Genomic DNA, 19769 nt, shown 5'->3' on the forward strand with positions numbered 1-19769 from the left:
TAATCCTCCATAATATTTCTATATTTCTTTTAACATAAAATAAATGCCTTAAATATTTGCATAGATCTATTGCTCCAGAAAGATGGTTTGTGTTGAGAGCGCATGGCCACTTACTTCTCCTCTGGAGGCCCAGTGTGAAGAACAGTGGGCACCTCACTGTGTAAACGTTTCTTACCAATAAGAATACTTTTAGAAACACAACTGCAATGTATTCTGTCCATCTAATTTAATTTTTATTATCCTCCACACCATGAAATCCTAATAATCTGTAATCAAGCTTAGGGTAGTGGAGTTGCAAAAATGTATAATTGTATTAAGAAAATTTTATGATTCCTTTGCCAAGATGAGAATGAAATCAGAAGTTAATTTTCCAATAAATTCTCAAAACCACCAACAAAACATGCTTTAATATTTCTCTACTATATCCAGAGGGCCTCTGGATCGAATCCCTAAGTAAATGTAGCGTTACCAATTTTTACGTGCTTTTACGCACAGCTGACAATGCTACTAAATTTCCCTTTATTAAATTCAAAGCTCCTGAATATGCTACACATCCAAAGCAGAATAAGAAATTAGATTAGGATGTTTCTGATGGGGAGAGAATTACCTCTGGGGATCTGAAAGAGACACCCCTTCTCTAATTAGAACCCCAAAATGGGGAGTGTGTTTATTTGTTTGAAGAAGAGAAGTTTTTACTTTTAGAGCCCTATCGTTTCATTCAAGGTTTTTTGGGTTTGCTCTCTTGGTATTAAGGTTTTATAACAACCTTGGAGCTATGGAGGGCTGACATGAGGAGCCTCAGGGCCCTGCCTTCACTTCTGACAGGAAGCCAGCGTCCTCTCCAGGAGGGTGCGTTCCTAATCTTCACCGTAAGATTCTGGCCCTTCTAGACACAATTCCTGCATGAGCCACCACAATATTCTCAGAAACACTCCTCTGCTGAAAGATGAATATTACTGACATAATAGCATATAATACCTCAAAATTAACAAATTTTCTTAATGTCAGGTTAAATCTAACCCCAAATGAGAGCCCTTAAGAGTGGAAGTTTGGAATTCCATCCTGCTTTCTCCAGCCTCAGTGGATGTTTGATAGAACCCTGCGACTCATGCCAGAGCCAAAACTGATCAATGTCAATGTTTTCTTTTTCTTTTCTGAGATTCAGTAGATTCCCCGATCAAACGACTGATAAAGGTTTCCTTATCCTCTGCCTGGTTTGTTGATGCTGACACAACTCTTTCAGATATGAAACTAGGATCCTTTAAAAAAAAAAAAAAAACCACTGATCTGGGATGGTGCCTTGAGAGTGAACATCCCTAAGTCCCAAAGCCAGAGAACCCCTTTGAGCAGGGAGCTGACTTCCAGGAGTGCCAGGCAGCACTTCCTTTTCTGATCAAACTCATTTGCGTCATTGAAGTCACATGTTTGGTCCTGTTCTTTTTCTGACTTATTTCTGGTAACTCCATCCTTGCCTCCCTTTTCACTCCTGGTTCCCTGGTCCTTTCTCTGTTCTTCTTTCTGGGACCCATGCTTGGCTGTGGCAGTCAGTGTCCTTGCTACCCACCTAGGTCTCTGGACTGGTCCCCATCGGCATTGAGCCCTCCCAGTAGACCTACCCCAAGCTTCTGGCTTTCACCCCTGGGTGTGCCTGAGAATTGAGCAGCCCTCCCCACCCCTGGAAAGATGGAGAGTATCCCCCTGGATGAATCGGTTGGGGCCTCCATTGTCTTCCAGTCCTTTTCTGTGATACATATACTGGGGACTTTAATGGACACTCTCTAATCAAGGAAAGAGCAGGTCTGAACCCAGTACCACTGCGGTATCCACAGTGCCTACAGATGAGCCTGGCATCTAGCAAGTAGGTGCTCAATAAACCTCTGTTGAATGAATGACTAAAAGCAGAGTGTGCTCCTAAATACTCAGAAGAGCCCAAATACTGGCGGTAATGAAACATCTCACCTCACCTGCTACCCTGGAGGCAGAGGCTCCTTGAAGTTGTGTCTTTGAGTATCCGCATCAGGTTTTGTTTATACCCTTAAATTTCAAGAGAAAATTTGGAGAGGGTATCTCTGTTTATAAGACATCTTCTTATAAGGCCGGGCCATCTTCTCAGTACACACTTTGGACAGCATTATTGTCCTGTATGTGAGTTCACCATGATTCATGTTTCAGGGACCTTTTCTGAACCAAATTTGACATTGATAATAGACAAGCCAACAAGGTGGTACAAACCAATGGGGAATTTTTGCCAAGAGGGTTAGCAAAGAACACAGGAAAAGGACGCACTAGAAAAACTCCAGGTCAGAGAATAGTTTAGAAAATGACATCAGATATTCTCATGAATGTGGAAAGCTGACTTTTTAGGAGAAAAAAGAAGACTACTTTAAGAGAGTGTGCCATTAAAGATCCATTCGAATGGAGGGCAGCGATGTCCTAGTACTTAACATTACCTGCCACTCTATGGTTCAAATAAGTCACCTCATGGTGAAGGAAGCTCAGAAGTCTCTGGTCTTTAGAAGGTCCAGAACAAGATGTTTCCTAATTCTTCGGCATTTACATCAGTCCTCCATCTTGTCTCTGAGTACAAGATGTTTTGCTGAACCGATGGATAACAATTCCGGTTCTGGTCCATGATGCTGTCTCCCAAAGCCCTCAGCCATCGCTGTCCAGGACGCCCAGGGCCCTTCACTTCACCGTGATGGGAGATGGTGATGTTGATGACCATTGATATTGCCGGAAGCTGTCTTTGCTTCGAAGGTACTTCCCTTTCCCATGACAAAAACTTGTTACATAGTCTGCAAAACATTGTCAGATTGTTTCCTGTGAGTTTTTCTCTTGCAGAACTGAAAAGTCTCACGGGATGAGTGTTATCATTCTCTGTGAACCCAGCCATTATGTTAATTCACCTGAAAGCTAGAAATACGCCCTTAATTCCAAAGAGCTGTGGAGGATGGAGAGCTTGACGGAGGGATAACAGGGAGGCCAGGAGACTAACCGGCTCTGTTTGGGCACTTAGCCTAAGTAAACAAATATTCCGTGGACAGTGGATAAATAAGGTGCATAAATGAGCAGCAGTCATATTCAGTGCCCAGCATCATTCAGAAGCTCTGGATTGTTGCCGGTGGAAATGTCTGCACCATTTTGACTTCCTGACCTTAGCAACGACTACGGTTCAGGAATAACGATGGAGATGCTCCAATGAGCATATATCTCTGAGAGCTATGAGTTAAGCGCTTTCAGTGTGGAATTGTTCCACTTTCCTTGTGTCTCATGGAAAACCCAACAGCTGGAATTCAAGATATTGTGACATGTTTTGACAATGTCCCAACTTGGGATCAACTGATAATGAGCTCACTGAAAGTCTTGAGGAAGAACTTCCGCCTTAATCACTCTCAGGAGAAAGGCAGGGAGCATTGCACATCTACTCCTGTGGTAGACAGTCAGGGGTTATTCCAAAGCACCTGAAATTTCTTTAACGTCTCCTCTTTTAAATTAAAAAAGTACTCTAAATTTGCGTTCTAATCTATAATATATCCAAGTTAATATTGAAAAGATTTTAAGTTACTTTCAAGTTAAATATCTCAGCTTGCCCTCCCCTGCCTATTTCCACCCTGTGCCATCTCCAGAAAGTAAGGACACCCATGTTTCTCTGTGGCTGACACCCATTAGCAGCAGTGCTGGGAGGTAGGTAATCTGAGCTGCCTAATTTAACGAAAGAAGCAAGTCGTCCTAGGGCTACTCAAATACTCCCAAGCTTTCTTTTCTTCTATAAAAAGCAACCATTAGTGAGCTATTTTGTTACCTAACCTCAAAAAGAAAGCGCCCTGTGATTTGGATCCACCTGCAGGTGGATACTTGATTTATAGGCTGTTCTGTTTGATTTTAGGAGAGGATTTTGAAAGGAGATTTCACAGAACCCGTGCCCATAGACTCGATAGAACACATACTTCTTATCATAGTTCTTCAGTTGATGATGCTAAAGCTGTGCACAGTCCCACGGTGTCTTATCGCACTGATGCTGATTGCTTCCCCCTTAAACTCACTCTTCTCCGCAGATTGAAACCATGACTGCATTAATCAGGGTGCATTATTATCTCCACGGCAGAGGGCCAGCACTCTCTCTCCAGCCCCACTTTTGTCACCTCCCCTGACCTGCAGCTGCCGCCAGGGCTCGTTTCTAGGCATGAGCCTGGCCCTTATTATGTTAGCCTGTTTGCAGTCCCAGAATGTTTTGCTTGGCATTTATGAATCCTGCTCTGAAAAAGCAGGAGGCTTCCAGCTGTCTGTCCTTGAATGACATTGGGCCACCTTCCCTGGAAGGTTGCATGGGATTCCATTGAATCTATGTCCAGCCAGGGGAGGAAAGAGTGTCTAGAAATGAAACTCTTTAGGTTTCAAACCAACACGGTTATTTGTCCACTCATTCATTTGTGTTTAAAATACACTTCTATTGAACACCCTTGATATGCCAGGCGTGAATGCTGGAGTCTGAGCATACAGAGATGAATAAAGTATAATCTCTTTTCTCAAGAAGATCACAAAAACTCTCTGTAAGAAAATCACGTTTCACCAGAAGGCCAAAAGGAGACTTGTCAGGTAACTCAGTGAAGTTCACACAGCATACCCAGGAAACGGGTGAACGCGTTGGCTGGGAGCAGCATTAGGTGGTCCAGAGCTGATATTGGAAAGACTTTGAAGAACTGTGGAGATTCAGAAGCACAGGAGAGGAGTGACATCAGCATTACGGCAGAGTAAGACATCCTCGTTCCCCCACCCCACCCCCACCCCCACCCCCCCACCGCCAACAACAATAAATCGGCATCTATCCATGGACAAAAGTGCCTCTGTGGGAGCTGTGGGATCCAGCACCATACGCCAAGGGGTGCAGGAGGAGTCTTGCCCACCTGGGCATCAGGTAATAGGCATACAGACCTTGGTCCCGGCTGTGGACCCTGCAGTGGCCCGTGAACCAGCTCCAGCCCCTCTTGGCCATGGCCCAGGAGCCCTTGGAAAACACTGGTAGCCAGTCACCCATGGACGAGAGAGCCTTTGTGGAGTCCAAGTGTCCAGAGAAAAAGTTCCAGCACACTATTGGGGGAAAAAAAATGCGAGTTTCAAAGCATTGAAATGAATAAGAGGAATAGTTTGACTCTACCCACATCGCCCCTTACACAAGATGGCACAGCTTAGAGCCAAGAGAGATCTTCTCAGCCTGGGATTTATCCTGAGGTGGAAAATGAGAGCGTGTGAATGAGCACCCAGCTTCCCCAGCTATGCTGAATGATACCAAAGGGGCCCATGTCTCTCCCGCCCCATCCTGGCATGAGTAGGGGCAGGAAGCGGCTGGGAGAGCAGCAGATGGGTTGCTCGGAGGGCATTAAAGGATGCAGATCCTGCTAACTGGATCACGGCCTCCATCAAGCAGCTTGCCCATGAGCCACTGGGAACACCTTGCCCGTGGATTGCCCCCAACTGGCCCACAGGCACCCCCACTGCTCCACGTGCCTCCCCCACATCCCCCTGCCCTGTGGCCAGCTTCCTGTGTGCGTTCCCAATGGCAGCGGAGAGAGTGAGCTTTAGCAGATGGCTAGTGAGCATGTGCAGAAAGCTGACCCGAATCTGAGCACCAGGGAGAGACCACAAACTTGAACTTTAGCAAGTTTTATTTGGGAAAACAAAAGGGAGGCTGTCAGCACTTGGCTTGGTGCACTGCAGGATGGAGAAGAGGCGTAAAGCTCACTTCATTCTCAGGGAGAAAATGGTGACCTCCTTTGGCTGATGAGCTTGGATTCTTCCACCCACAAATGGCTTGGTGGGGAGGAAGAGCCCTTAATGCAAGCACAGCCTTTCTGGAGAGTTCTCTGAGTTCCTAAGCCCTTCAGCCACTGGGACTGGCGATTCTATCTCCTCATTTCTGCAGGAACCCAACTTTCCTTTGCACCTGGATCTTTCATTCTGTTAATGAAATTCACCAATCTGCATTTCCTTGTCTTTTTCTCCAGCTTCCTCCCTCTATCCCTTCCCTTATCACACTGTAGTTAATACTAAACGTCATGAGTGCCATTTATGAGGTGTTTCCTATGTGTCAGGCTCTGTGCCAGATATATAAATATTTGACATGTGACCCAAACAACCTGAAATATAGGTATCAGTACTCTCGCTGGCTGATGAAGAAAGCAAGGTTTGCAGGGTTTGTCCTAGGTCCCACAGCTCCCTAGAGTGGGGGAGCCATGGTCCCAACCTGGGTTATCTCACTTCAGAGCCCACCTGAGCTCTTCAGTGCTGGATCAGTCTCTCTTGTCTTCTCATCAGCCCTTGAACCCTCTATGAGGAAACGGGACAAATCTCAAAGCAAGTTCAACTCACAAGCAGAAAGTGATTACCTGATATTTACACTTGAATAACGTGACCGTGCTGCTATGTGACATGGTGTCCATGCATAATCAGCTTTTCTTTTTCACGTCTTACTTACTGTTATATGTGGGAAATAATCATTTCTCAGCTTATGCAGGACTCCCCTGGGAATGGTGGGAGATTGTTCCTTCCATGCTGTGTTAGTCAGAGTTCTCCAGAGAAACAGAACCAAAAGAATATATATATCCTATATATATATGTGTATCAGTCAAGAAATTTATCATAAGAAATTGGCTCATGTGATTATGGAGGCTGGCAAGTCCAAATCCACAGAGCCAGTGTCCCAGTTGGAGTCTGAAGGCCAGAAGCTGCTATAGAACCAGGAGGAGCCAGTGTCCCAGTTCAGAGGCAGTTGGGTAAGAGAGAATTCTCTCACTCAGGGGAGGGTGAGCCTTTTCTTCTATTCAAGCCTTTAACAGATTGGATGAGGCCCACCCACATTATGGAGGGCAATCTGCTTACTCAATCTACTGATTCATATGTTAATCTCATCCAAAAAACATCCATGCAGAAACACCTAGTGCAACATTTGACTAAATATCTGGGCACCCTGTGGCCCAGGCAAGTTGACACATAAAATTGACTACCACACATGCCAACTCGATGTATGGGGGTAGTCATTGCCTAGAATGTTGTGGTGAGGATGGAGGGCCCCAGCCAGCACAGTGAGAACTCAGGCAGGGATAAATTACTGATGTCTACCTGGACCTGAGGGGAAATGGGCCAGTTGACCAAGGGTTTCTGTTTGTGTTATGCCTTTACAATACAAAATCACATGAAAGAAGGAATAAGAATGAGTGCCTGCCAAAAAACGTATATGAAACTGTGTAATTCATAGGGGAGAGTAGCTTGTAGAAATTAAGTTCCCTACTTCATTTTTATACCTCATATGATTGTTAATTCCTAGAGTACTGCCTCTTTCTGAGAGTAATAACTTAAAAAATTGAAGAAATCATATGTCAAATTATCCATGTTGATCCCAGAGGTATAAAGAAAATATTATTAATATTATGCTATTCTTTCTTTTTATATTTGTTAGAGCTTCGTATAAAGTAAGAAATCTACATTAATTTGGAAGAATTTTTCTTTTACTAAGCTCTCAAAATAGGCATTATTTTGTTTTGATGCAATCTGGGTTTGAAGACATATTTGAAACGTGTGTGCGTTTATCTGGAGTAGAATGTAGACATGCACTAGAGGTTCTGAAGTTTGTTGATACATGAATTCTAAGTCCTGTGTGTATGTTGTTTTGTTCTATTGTTTTCGTCTGTTTGTTTGTTTCTTTGTTTTTTAATAGACCAGGCATTTGGAAAGACCTAAAGACCATGGGTTCAGTGTCTCTCTTTATATTCTTCATCACACTGCTTGTTCTGGGTAGACAGGTAAGCAGTCTGTTTTTTTAATATAACTTCTCTAAAGTGCTGTATTAATAATACTTCGCTGATATGCATTATAGTTGCTTTCATGCAAACAGATGTTGAAACATCAGAATCATCTTATTGCTTAAGAGAAAGGGGGCAGCATAAGGTGTGGATGCTTACGTATAGACAGAAGGAAAAAGTTCTCTCATTTTTTCTGTAAGAGGCAAACCCAGTGAGTGATAGAGATGTGAATCAATTAACTTCCTGTTAAATCTCAAAATAAATATGTAGGTTTTGTAAGCCTACAAAAGTATCCCCTCAATAGTTGACACTAATTGGAAAAATATCCTCTTGGCTGTGGTTTCATTTGCATTTCAGAATGCATGGCAGGCTTCTTTTTCTTTGAAGTGGGTATGGATACCTTTGCTGTCACTTGCAATCATCCCTAGAAATAGGGTCCTCTGTTCAAAATTTTATTTTGTGATGCAAATGAAACGGTTCCTCCTCCAACCTCCCACCTCCTTCTAGCCTCCCAGCAGAGGCTGTGGGTGCGGGATTTTTAAGGACAATATTCTTCCTGACTGCACACAAGGACAATCACTCAAAGACTAAAGACTTGTCCCAAACCAGGTGGCTCTGCCTCAACCAAAGTTTAAGTTCTTTGATGGCTAGTGTGAAACAGAGAAAGTGATTTATTTGGAAATAACCAACAAAGAGGCAATGCCAGTTAAATTGTACACACATCACTAAACAGTTAAATATGTGGCAAATATCTGAGAGGCAAATTATAGATTGTGCATTTTGGTCTGGCTTCCGTTTCTCCCCAGTAGGAAGCTGTTAATAATCACACAGTCAGGGCAGAGTCCAGATCTGTGACTGCCAGTCTAGTGGCCTGGGAACACTGTCCTCTTCCATCTTCCCAAGCAGTGCAAGTAGCATCCTTCCCCAGGAGCTCACAGCGCAGCCCTCACCCCCTTCTAGAGCTGAGCTGTCATCCTGCTGCAGAGCATCGGAAGAGCCCTGTCTCCCCAGCATCCTCCCCTCCCTCTGTCCCTGGCACCTGCTCGGGTCTGCATTCTTTGGCTTGCAGTTTTGATAGCCTGCATGTGTCAATTAACCCATTATACTGTGTCCTGTTCTTTTTCTCTGGTTTCGTTTGTTTCTCTGGCTACCTGGTTTTCTCCACAATTGACCGGCCTTCTGTATTCACACGTAGAGAAAAGGCATGTCCTCCCTTAGGAAACCCGGTAATTTAGTTGAAAGAACTGGGCTTCCTTGCAGGATATCACGTAGAAGATCATTTCTCAGGAACCAGCATGGCCATCTCTTGTGTGGGGTAGCCTCTTTCTCCCTTTAGGGCTGGGGATGTTTTGTGCTGCAGTTTTTCCTGCTAGAATGATCTAGAAGAAACTAGAATCAAATTGAATTCTCCCAACTTTTTTATTGCTTATTGAGATGATAAGCATGCGATACCACTACATAAATGTTGTTGAATCCAGTGGCTGCTCATTGATCAGTTACTCTCTAATTGATTTAAGATAAATAATCAAAAGTATGCAATCTTGTGGTCGGGCATTAATTTAACACAATAGTGCTGATACCATCTTATAGGGAGTCATTCCTTTTTTGTCACTAGTGTAGCAATGAGGAGGCTGACCTTCAGTCTGAAATCATTAAGTGAATGATTTAGTAAAGTCCCAAGTCTTCTGGGCTAACAAGAACTGTGACATCTGTGATATAGTGCTTCTGCAAACCATTCCAGAAATACAAGTATATTATAAACAAACATCCAATATTTGAAATAAGATTTTCAAGTTTCATGAGTATTCATGACCTCAGCGTTATTTATTTTCTGAATGTTTTTTTAAATCATAACAGACATTTTGCAACTTATTTTTGTTGCCATTTGTCCTAATGGCTCCCCTGGCCCATGACCATCTTTTTTGAAATGACGGCAATCTGTTTGCTTTCTGAGCAAATCAGTCTACTAAATATTGCTCCAGGTATCTAAGAAACCTTAATGAAAACATAACACATGTCCTGGATGAGAGCTACAGCAGTACTCTCTGTACTGAAATATGGTCTGTGATAGAAATGCCAGCCAACCCAAGGGCCTCTTTTGAAAAAGAAAGATTCCCTGTGTTTCACCTGAGTTTAAGCAACAGCACACTGCCATCAAGGGTCTGCATTCTAGGTGGGCTCATTCAAGACATGGAACCAGGCAGGTGACAGTCTAGTGGCCTGAAAGTGAGGCTGAAGTCACGGTGAGAGAGTTCAGAATCCAAGAGTAACTGCAATCATGGCTGCCTGCACCCCGGCCCAGGGACCACTTCTTCTCTCCATGTAGAGAGATGTAAAGCCCTCCAGTTCCTCAGCTTGTTTTCAGAACTAGATAAAGCACAAAACTTCCCTCGAGGCTATGCTGGGATGTGAAACATATCACTGAGGGTCGATGGGGTTCCGGATATGGCCTGGATGCCTCTTCCAGACTTTTCCTGCCTTCTCCCATCATTAGAGCCAATGAAGAGCACATTCTATGTTGCTAAGTGTGATCTGGGCCCTGAGAACTTGGCGAGTAACCCCAGACAGAATCTGAGATGGGTGGTGATGTGAGGATAGAAGTTCACGAGGCAGGGCTGCTGTTTTAGCCGACGTGGCACAGAGTCCTGGGCTCCTCTCCAGCAGTTCCCCACCACCACCACCGAGGCACAGTCACGGAGACAGTGGCTTCCCCCAGCCCTCTGCTGGATCTCCTCACATGGCCTCCCCGTGTCTCAGTGTCAAATCTCCCTCTCCTTTCTCTCATAAGGACACAAGTCATTGGATTTACAGCCCACCCTAAATCCAGGATGATCTCATCCTGAGATCCTGAAGTTAATTACTTTTGCAAAGACCCTATTTCCAAAGGTGACATTCACAGTTACCAGGGGCTAGGACTTGGAACTATCTTTTGGGGGTACACCATTAAATCCATTAAAACTGGTTTGGGATAGAAATATTTGTCTTCCTTTGGGAGCCCTCCATGTGAGTTTCTAATGAGTTTCTAATGTACTTGTACCTCAAGGAGAGGATTCTACAGCAGAGTGCATTGGTTGGGGAGGTGATAGGTAAAGATTTGGCAGAATGTTGCTTTCAGCACAGTGTAGCTGGTTCCAAAGTGCTCTGATTCCTTTGAGCAGGAGACTTACAAAATGCTTCCTGTGATGCAATAGCAACCACTAGGGAAACCTGAGCAACCTCTTAATACGGTTTAGGGAAACCTTCATACTTGCTGCCTGCCTCACTGGCTCCTTGGTTTCACCTCATGTTTCATTTTTGTCTAATCTTGAGTGTATATCTGTGTCTTCCCAATGCCACCGCCATAGATTCCTTCTGTCATTTTAGTTTTAAAACCAGCCACACTACTGGTTTATCCCCCCCAAAAAATCCAAATAAATAATCTATCCTCCAAGCTAGAAGCCTTTTCTAGTAAATGTATAGCATGATTTCCATAAATACAGAATGTGGGAAATTTGGCAAAATTTACTATAAACCAATTTTAAGAATAAGTTTTGTGCAATCTTTTTTGAAAAATGTCTCACTATATGAGGTAAAAATAAATGTCACTCTAGAGGAGGAGGAATGATTTTTGAGTGTTCCACACATAGTTTGAATCAAACCTAATTGATGAATGATCATTCTTGCAGTTTTCAAAATGTGAATTTTTTTAAATTGCCATCTGCATATGAGGCCATGTGTGTATGTTTTGTTTTGTTTTGTATTGTCATTGGTATAATTAATCGAACCAATAAAATAAACAAGCCTCCTGCATGTAGTTCTTTGCATTTATTTGTCAATAAGTTACTGTCTGTGCTGAAATACACCCTCTCTATCAGGCCCTTCTGTTATAGGAAGATTCATTCAAGGCTATTTCATTATATTAAATTATTCCCATCATAGCAAGCACAAAATTATGCCAAAACCAAAGAGACCCTTCAACAGTAAATGAATCTCTCTATTTCTACAATGTTAATAATAAGCATTTTTTAAAAACATTAAATTTTAATACATTAAAAGCTTGAGCACATATGTTTTTACTAGCAGGCACCATCCTAATTAAATGATATCAAAATGAACTTTTGTCTAAATATAATGTCACCCTCTGAGTACAATGCAATCCCAAATGAAAAAATGCATATTTTTCAATGGATACTTAATTATATAATTTGTGGTAGGGGAAAACTGATTTTCAGATATTAAAGGCAAACTACCACAAATGAACACTATTATTTTTTAAATGTAAATCATCAAACAATGCACTCTCCCTACTAATGTATTTTCCATTTATTCATTATGTATATTCTGTTATGCCTCTTTTCAAAAAATAATTCAAACCGTCTTTTATTAACATAACTATGCAAGAAGCTTTCATGTCATTTGTTTCTTTCAAGCCTCCAATATAGCTATTTTCTCTGTTCCTGAGGCTGGTTCTTTCCCTAACTTGTTTTTCGCAAATCCATGTTAGAGGCTGAATGAGAGACATTTTGGGGGAACAGAGGGCTTTGTAGGGAGGGTGACAATTCTGTCTGGGGTTCTTTTTATAGTTTTGTTTCATTCTTTTTATTTTCTCTTTAAAACCTCCACTCTCTGGCAGGACGAGATGCCTATTGTTTCTTTACCTCTGTGTCCTCTTGTAACAGAATGAATATTACTGTAGGTTAGACTTCTTATGGAAGAACAAGTTCAAAAAAGAACGGGAGGAGATAGAAACCATGGAGAACCTGAACCGCGTGCTGCTGGAGAACGTGCTTCCTGCGCACGTGGCTGAGCATTTCCTGGCCAGGAGTCTCAAGAATGAGGTCAGATGGTGCGGGGGGGGGGGGGTGGGTGGCTTATGGCCAGGAAGGGGTGTGGCTTATGGCCAGGAATGGGCGGGGCTCATGGTCGGGAAAAGGCAGTGGGCTGGGTGAGGGCTGGAAACTCCTAGCATCACTTAGATGCCTGTGGCACTTTGAACACCCGAGTATTCAAAATGTCCCATATTGGCCTGAATTGGTCTATTTTCCAGAGGCTATTGATTAGTCGTATAGACGCCAACTGAGGATAGTGAGTTAGAATCACCTGAAACTCTTAGGATGGAGTTGATTTATTATTCGTAGTTTTTCTTCCCCAATCAGGTAAAGTTCTGAGAGGCACTGCAATTCCAAATATGAATCGCAGTGGCCGATTCATGGCCCTCCCTGGTGTGGGAGGTCACCTTCCTTACCACCATGCAATAGAGGCCCAAATCAAGAGAGAAGATTGCACCGTGCATCCCACACACCCACTGTTTCATTGCTCATGACTTCCCTGAGAGCCTTTTAAGGGTTTCAGAATTCCATATGAAATAGACTGTTAATTTAGGAGTTATCCCCACAAGAGCAGATCGAGGACGAGTCCACCCATTTGAATGGATGGAATGGAAATTTCATGGAATGTCTAAAGGAATGGATATTTAACTAGAATTGGAAAGACTGGAGTGTCATTTCAGTGTTGAAATGGCGTATAAAATGACATGTCAGGGGGGCCGGCCCCGTGGCTTAGCAGTTAAGTGTGCACGCTCCGCTACTGGTGGCTAGGGTTCGGATCCCAGGCGTGCACCGACGCACTGCTTCTCCAGCCATGCTGAGGCCGCATCCCACATACAGCAACTAGAAGGATGTGCAACTATGACATACAACTATCTACTGGGGCTTTGGGGAAAAAAAAAAAAAGAGGAGGATTGGCAATAGATGTTAGCTCAGAGCCGGTCTTCCTCAGCAAAAAGAGGAAGATTAGCATGGATGTTAGCTCAGGGCTGATCTTCCTCACAAAATAAATAAATAAATAAAACAGTAAAAAAGAAATGACGTCATGAAATTTCTTTAATATTGCTAAATTACAGGAGTCAACAGATGTGTCTACAGTGGGAGTCTATTAATGTAAGAAACATGTGTTTGAGCACCCACTGTGTGCAAAGGCATATGTTTGGTACCGTGAAGTTTTGGAGATGTATGATGTGCAATCCTGTTCTTAGGATATTTTCAGTGAGGCTTGGGAGTGGATAAGGAACCAGGAAACTGATAGGTGGATGAACTCCTTAACAGAGAAGCTCAACCTTGATGATGGTAGAGGACAAAGCAGCCTCCCATGAGAAGGCTGGGAGCAGTATTTTTCTGTCACATATTTAAAGTTGACATTAAGAAGAAGGTGCCAGGTGGTGTGTGAAATGCTCGACATTGTCACTCTCATCTTCCTGGAAGCATGCTGGGTGTGGTGAGCCGGTCCCAGGGTCCCAGGACTATGGACCATTCACTTTCCTCTTTCTTCTCCTGGTATTTTCTGCATCCAGGAGGTTATTCAGCAACCTATTTACCTGTGGGTCACAGATAATGAAATCACTACATTTATTAAGAAGGAACCATCTGTTCTTATTAGCAATATAAAAACTTTTTTATGTCTATATGTCTGGCTATCAGTGTGGTTTATAAATGCAGCATGTACTGAGGGTTGCCCCTGCCCTGTGGCCAGGCTGATTCTGGGCCTGGACACAGAGAGGAATGGGATAGAAGTGGCCTTGTCCCCAGGAGGGGACAGCAACTTGTCTCCAAAGGCCCTGACAGCAAAATTGTGGGAGTCCACAAAGGCCACCACTGTGAGGAAGTGACTTCTGAACCTGCAAAGAAAGTATTAGAAACTAGCAAGGAGACGGAAGATGGAGAGAGAGGGAGAGGACACTCCAGGCTCCAAAGGGCTTCTTCTGGCCAGAGGCCAGGACAGTGCCCAGTTCAAGACCTGAGAAGGCCCTGGGTTGAGCCTTGCAGGCCCTGCAGACCTCTCCCTCCCCCTCCCCACATCTCCCTGGGCCAGGCCTGGGGAATCGATGGATTCTCTCTGCTCTTTCCTGCTTTCCTGACTTATTCTAAGCAAGCATCTGAGCACAGTTGCCCCCTTGGAAATCCTAAGGAAAGGCAGCGTGGAGAAGGAGAATAAAGCCTACAGCTAGACAGTGTGGGCTCCAATCTTAGTACCAACATTCTCTATCACGTGAACTTGAGCTGGTTACTTCCGGGACTGAGCCCCGGTCTCCCCATTCATCAGAGGAAAAGAATTGAGCCTTACTTTACAGTTGCCTTAGACAGAGCAGGGGACATTTACACGTTCGTCACACTGAGTGTCCCTCCCGGTGAGGTGGGAGTGTGACAGAGCGGGGCAGAGTCCCTCATCCACACAGGGGGGACATACCTGGCAGAAAGGGCTGCATCTAAGCACAGGTGCTGGCAGCACATTGACTCATCCATTTACTGAGTGGCCCTGGGCCACTCCGTGTGCCCAACCAGTGACCCTCCTGCCACTAACACAGCTCTCAGGCTCTCCCAAGAGAGGGTGACATTTCCCCCTCCAAGTCTCCTCATTAGTGCTGCTATTTTAAGAATTAAAAACACACACAGGTCTCCTACAGCCATGAGGGGGGCCTCATGGGAAAAGGCAGCAGAGTGAGGGCAGGGCGGGTGGTGGATTTCAGCCCTGGCTCTGGGGCTGCCTTACTGTGTGGGCAGTTTGGGAACTTTCCAGGGACAAAGTAGGAACCACACATTTAGATGAAACCAGCTCTGTGCCTTGTTTCCTCATCTGTCAGATGAAGAGGGTAAATTCCTTGGGAGCCTCATCCGTGGCCACGTCATCCCTGTGTGTCTATATGGACCTGTCTCTAGGCACTAAAATAATTTCCCCCTGCGGACAATCAGTACCCGATCACCACACTCACAGCTGTGGCTCGAGAAGATATTGAGTAAACATATGGCTGACCCAGGCAGCCTGCAGCCCTTAGGAAAACGAACAGGAGCTCAGTTTCAGAGCGTTCCAAACTCGCTTTGCCACAAACGACTCCAAGGCCCATCACAGCCATATTACGGGTCTTTGGTTTTCGCTCAGGGTCCCGTGATCCCCACACATCATTAGTTTTGTACTCTCTAGCTGCTGACCTGACTGCTCAGGAGGGTAGAGTGACACACTGATTCTTAAATTGAGGGCATCAGACTGGTGAGACCATCCTTGAAATGATGGCTTCATTCTGCACAGCTGTCGGCTGCCAGGTTCTCTGTATTTAGTCAGACAACACAGAACTCCCCTTGGCTGTAACTTGCCATATTTTACTGCCAGTTTTTGTTGGTTAGGTCAAATAAGGGGGGGGGGGGCGGGGGCTGGGGGCAGGGAGCTACCCAAGCAGCATCTGTAAGTCTTGGAGATTAAAAAATTACAGAGAGCCCCGCAGGGCACCCTGCTGCCAGGGCAGCCCTCACCGTCTACTCAAGACTCTGCACGCCCAACAGGGCGCGTTTTGCTCTCCCGTCGCTGAAGATCAAACAGTCGGTGTAGGAGATTCTGTTAGCCGCTATGCTCTTGGGAAAAATCCTGAATGCAAAACAGAGCCTGCTGTAAAGGGTCTGAACAAGAAAGAGAATCACTAACCTGCTGCCTAAAGGGGTGAGAGCTCCCACCGTGAGTCCCGGGAAGGAAGGGTTTTGGATTTTTGTTTTCTTCCCAAGAACTCATCACAAGGTTATCATAAAGAGACTCATTTGAATGTATAAACCACAGCAAACTCCTGCCTTGTCCTTCTGACTTCCCGACACCTTGGCTGCCTAACTTCTTCTGTCCCAGTGAGACCTTCCTGTTCTCGATTGACTTCATCAATCGGACAGAAGATTCTGGACAGAGAAACCCATTCCCTGACCTAGCGGTGTGTAATGCTAACCTCCTCACCCCAGGCCAGGCAGCTGAGATCGTTTGACCTTCTGCAGCTGAACAGCAATGCTGTCCGTGCTATTTAACAGCATAGATATGGTCAAGGTTGCTGGGCCCTCCACAGTGTCAGGGTCAAATAGATGTGCCCTGGGTGAGCTCTCTCTCTCCTGCTAAGGCCAGGGGAAGGTCTAGTTGTTGTTGCACCTGCAGGACCTGGAGCAGGATCAGTTCAGCTGGATTCCAGACCCTACGTGGCAGAGCATGGGGAACACTGGGAACCAACAGAGGTCCCTGCACCCAAGAGCAGGGCTTCTCAGAGTGAAGGGATGCCTGTGGCACCTGCTAAATGTGCCGTTCCTGGGCGCCCGGCTAGCTTTCCTCTACCTGCCAGGCGCTGCTTGGCAGCTGAGAGCAGAGGTCTGGTCCCAGCAATGGCACTTCTTAGCTGTGGGACCTTGGGCCTCCGTCCTCTTGGAGGCTATGACTAATTTTAAAAACAATAATTCATGTAAAGCTCTTAGACCTGTGCCTGGTGTGCGGTAAACACTCAATTTTAGTTATCTTTTAATCAACTATCCAAACTTATGTAAAACTTAAGAGTCACCGCCCGCCAGAATTTATCAACAGCTTTCAAGGAAGGCTTCTTTCCCCAGCTTTTCGGGGCCTGAACAGAGTGGAGAACATTTTGCCTGCCTCCATACCCCACAGCATCCACCTTCCCAGCTCCTTCTCAGTGGGGTGGCCTGGGCACTCAACACTTCTGAATGCAGAGACCTGGGGTTAATTTTAGAGCTTGGGGTGAACAGGAGCACACCTTTCAGTCCCATGGTAAAGGTTACCACTCCTTGGTTTTCTGGAACAATCCTTGGGAACGTGGCACATGTCTTAGGCCAGGACCCACATTAACAAAGAGCCTTCGGGCATGTCGTCCTGTTTCTTTTACTCACCTGTATGGATGTACAGAGGAAATTAATATCCCTTCAGAAACAGAGAGTAAAGAATGATTTAATCACAATAACAATTCCAAAAAGCTTTTATTTCAATGAAAAACTGTTCCCTATGCATGTGCTCCGAGCGAGTGGGCAGAGAGCTGCTGCTAGTGTCCGAGCCCGGTTTGCAGGCACGTCTTCTTCCTTCCTGGGAGCAGCGAGGGGCATTTGTTTTATAGTCACATACCACATAACGACGTTTCGGTCCGTGATGGACCACATATATGACGGTGGGCCCCTAAGATTGGTACCATAGAGCCCAGACGTGTACGAGGCTATACCATCTAGGTTTGTGTAAGAACACTCTGTGATTTTTTTGTGTGTGTGTGAGGAAGATCAGCCCTGAGCTAACATCCATGCTAATCCCCCTCTTTTTTTGCTGAGGAAGACTGGCTCTGAGCTAACATCTATTGCCAATCCTCCTCCTTCCCCCCCCACCAAAGCCCCAGTAGATAGTTGTACATCATAGTTGCACGTCCTTCTAGTTGCTGTATGTGGGACACGGCCTCAGCATGGCCGGAGAAGCGGTGCCTCGGTGCGCGCCCGGGATCCGAACCCGGGCTGCCAGTAGCGGAACACGCGCACTTAACTGCTAAGGCACCGGGCCGGCCCCTCTGTGATGTTTGCACAAAGATAAAATAGCGTAATGGATGCATTTCTCAGAACGAGTCCCCGTCGTTAAGCGACACATGACTGTACTTAAAACTTCCTCAAGCTTCTGCATCAGCTGTTGACTCTTCTGGCCAGAAAGAGCTCTCTGCCCCAAGACGGAGCCTGCTGGTTTACAAAGCCTGCTCTCAAAACTGCTGTGTTGTGGCAAGAATGTCTCTGAGAGGCCCTTTGAACAAATGCCAAAACTAGTTTTCATCACTTGTTGAAAAGACAGCATTTTGTCACCAAATCAACTCTTTGCTGAGTCCCCGGGTGGTAAGGATTGTGTGTGATTTTGAGCCAGGCAGTCCCATTCAGGGAGAGCTGAGGCTGGATCAAAACAAGACACAGATGTCTCTGTGATGTACAGGGAGTTCACCAGGCACTCCAACAGTACCTCCCTTCTCAGCGAACCATGAGCCCCTCAATGGCCGCCAGTAGATCCGTCAACCCTAGAGAGGCAGGCGAGAATGCCACCGAGGTTTCAAGAGATGCTTGTGTGCTTTCTCATTATTTGACGCCCTGAATCAATCAGGCATTGGCTGACAATTGGGACACAAGGTGCTAAACGGTTAGCACATAGGCCAGCTCGGGGGGAGAGGTGAAGGATGGGACCCCCTTCTTGCTGCAGGATGAGTCAGTAAGAGAGAGCACTGACCTGGGAGCTTAGACACCCGAGCACCAGTGGCAGTTCTGAACATTTTCTAGGACAAACCAAGCAGACGTGGTATAGCCACACCTGGGCATAGGCAGCACTGGCCACACTTGTTTCCATGGTCTCTTGATTTGGTCTCTCTCTCTCTAGTTGGACTCAAGCTCCTTGAGGGTAGGACTCGTGTTGTCCCTCTGTGGCCCTACCACCTGGTATAAAGCCTAGCACACAGCAGGCCCTCAAGAGGGGTGTGTATGTGTGTGTGTGTGTGTGTCTGTGTGTGTGTGAACCAGGATGCTATAGTGAATTTCAGCCTGTAACACCAAGAAACAGTAGTTCCCATCTTCCAAAGGGAGTGCTAACATTTGCACATTTATAAGTGTCCCTCCTGAAAACCAGTAACACGACTCTCGACCCTTCACTGATGGGGAACACGTGAATCGGCCGGGAGACTAGAAGCTGGAAGAGGGATTTTGGACAGAAGGTAGTGAGAAGTGAACCACCTCCTAAAGGGTTGGTGGGGAATCCTCGCTTCACCACTAGCCTCATGAATGGACCAGAACTGCTCAGCTTGGGGTGTGTACCGAATGACTTAGGTCCCTGAGTGGTCCTGGGGAAGCACCTCCTTCGGAACAACACAGATAACAGGCGAGTCCTGACAGGTGGGAAATGCAGAGGGCAGGGGCTGATTGAGTATCTGGACCAAGAGACTTGGGGCTGCAGGTGAGGATGTAACAGGACTATCAGGATTTGGAGGACAAAGGGTTCTGAATGTTGCTCAGGGAGCAAGCGAGAGAAAGACAGTTGGCATGGGGTTGTTTTAGATCCTGTTTGAAACAGCTGCCTGGAGAGGTGAACAGGCCCCAGCAGAGAAGCTAGAAGAATAGCCGGAAAGTCTGGGGCAGAGAGAGCAGTCTTGAGCAGCAGGGGAGTGCATCGTCCACTTCAAGGAAACCT

The 19769-nt window shown here is 45.5% G+C and overlaps 1 protein-coding gene across 1 annotated transcript in view; it reads left to right on the forward strand.

Annotated features, from left to right (window-relative positions):
* Nucleotides 1-19769, forward strand: part of ADCY2 (adenylate cyclase 2) — a 404666-nt gene that overhangs the window by 362875 nt on the left and 22022 nt on the right. The window contains exons 19-20 of the mRNA XM_087443107.1: nucleotides 7712-7796; nucleotides 12455-12613. Of these exons, the coding sequence (XP_087299233.1) occupies nucleotides 7712-7796; nucleotides 12455-12613 (244 nt within the window). The remainder of the gene's footprint in view (nucleotides 1-7711; nucleotides 7797-12454; nucleotides 12614-19769) is intronic.

Source organism: Ceratotherium simum, chromosome 18, assembly GCF_057802395.1.
Source record: "Ceratotherium simum simum isolate JZ-2026a chromosome 18, ASM5780239v1, whole genome shotgun sequence".
NCBI lineage: Eukaryota > Metazoa > Chordata > Mammalia > Perissodactyla > Rhinocerotidae > Ceratotherium > Ceratotherium simum.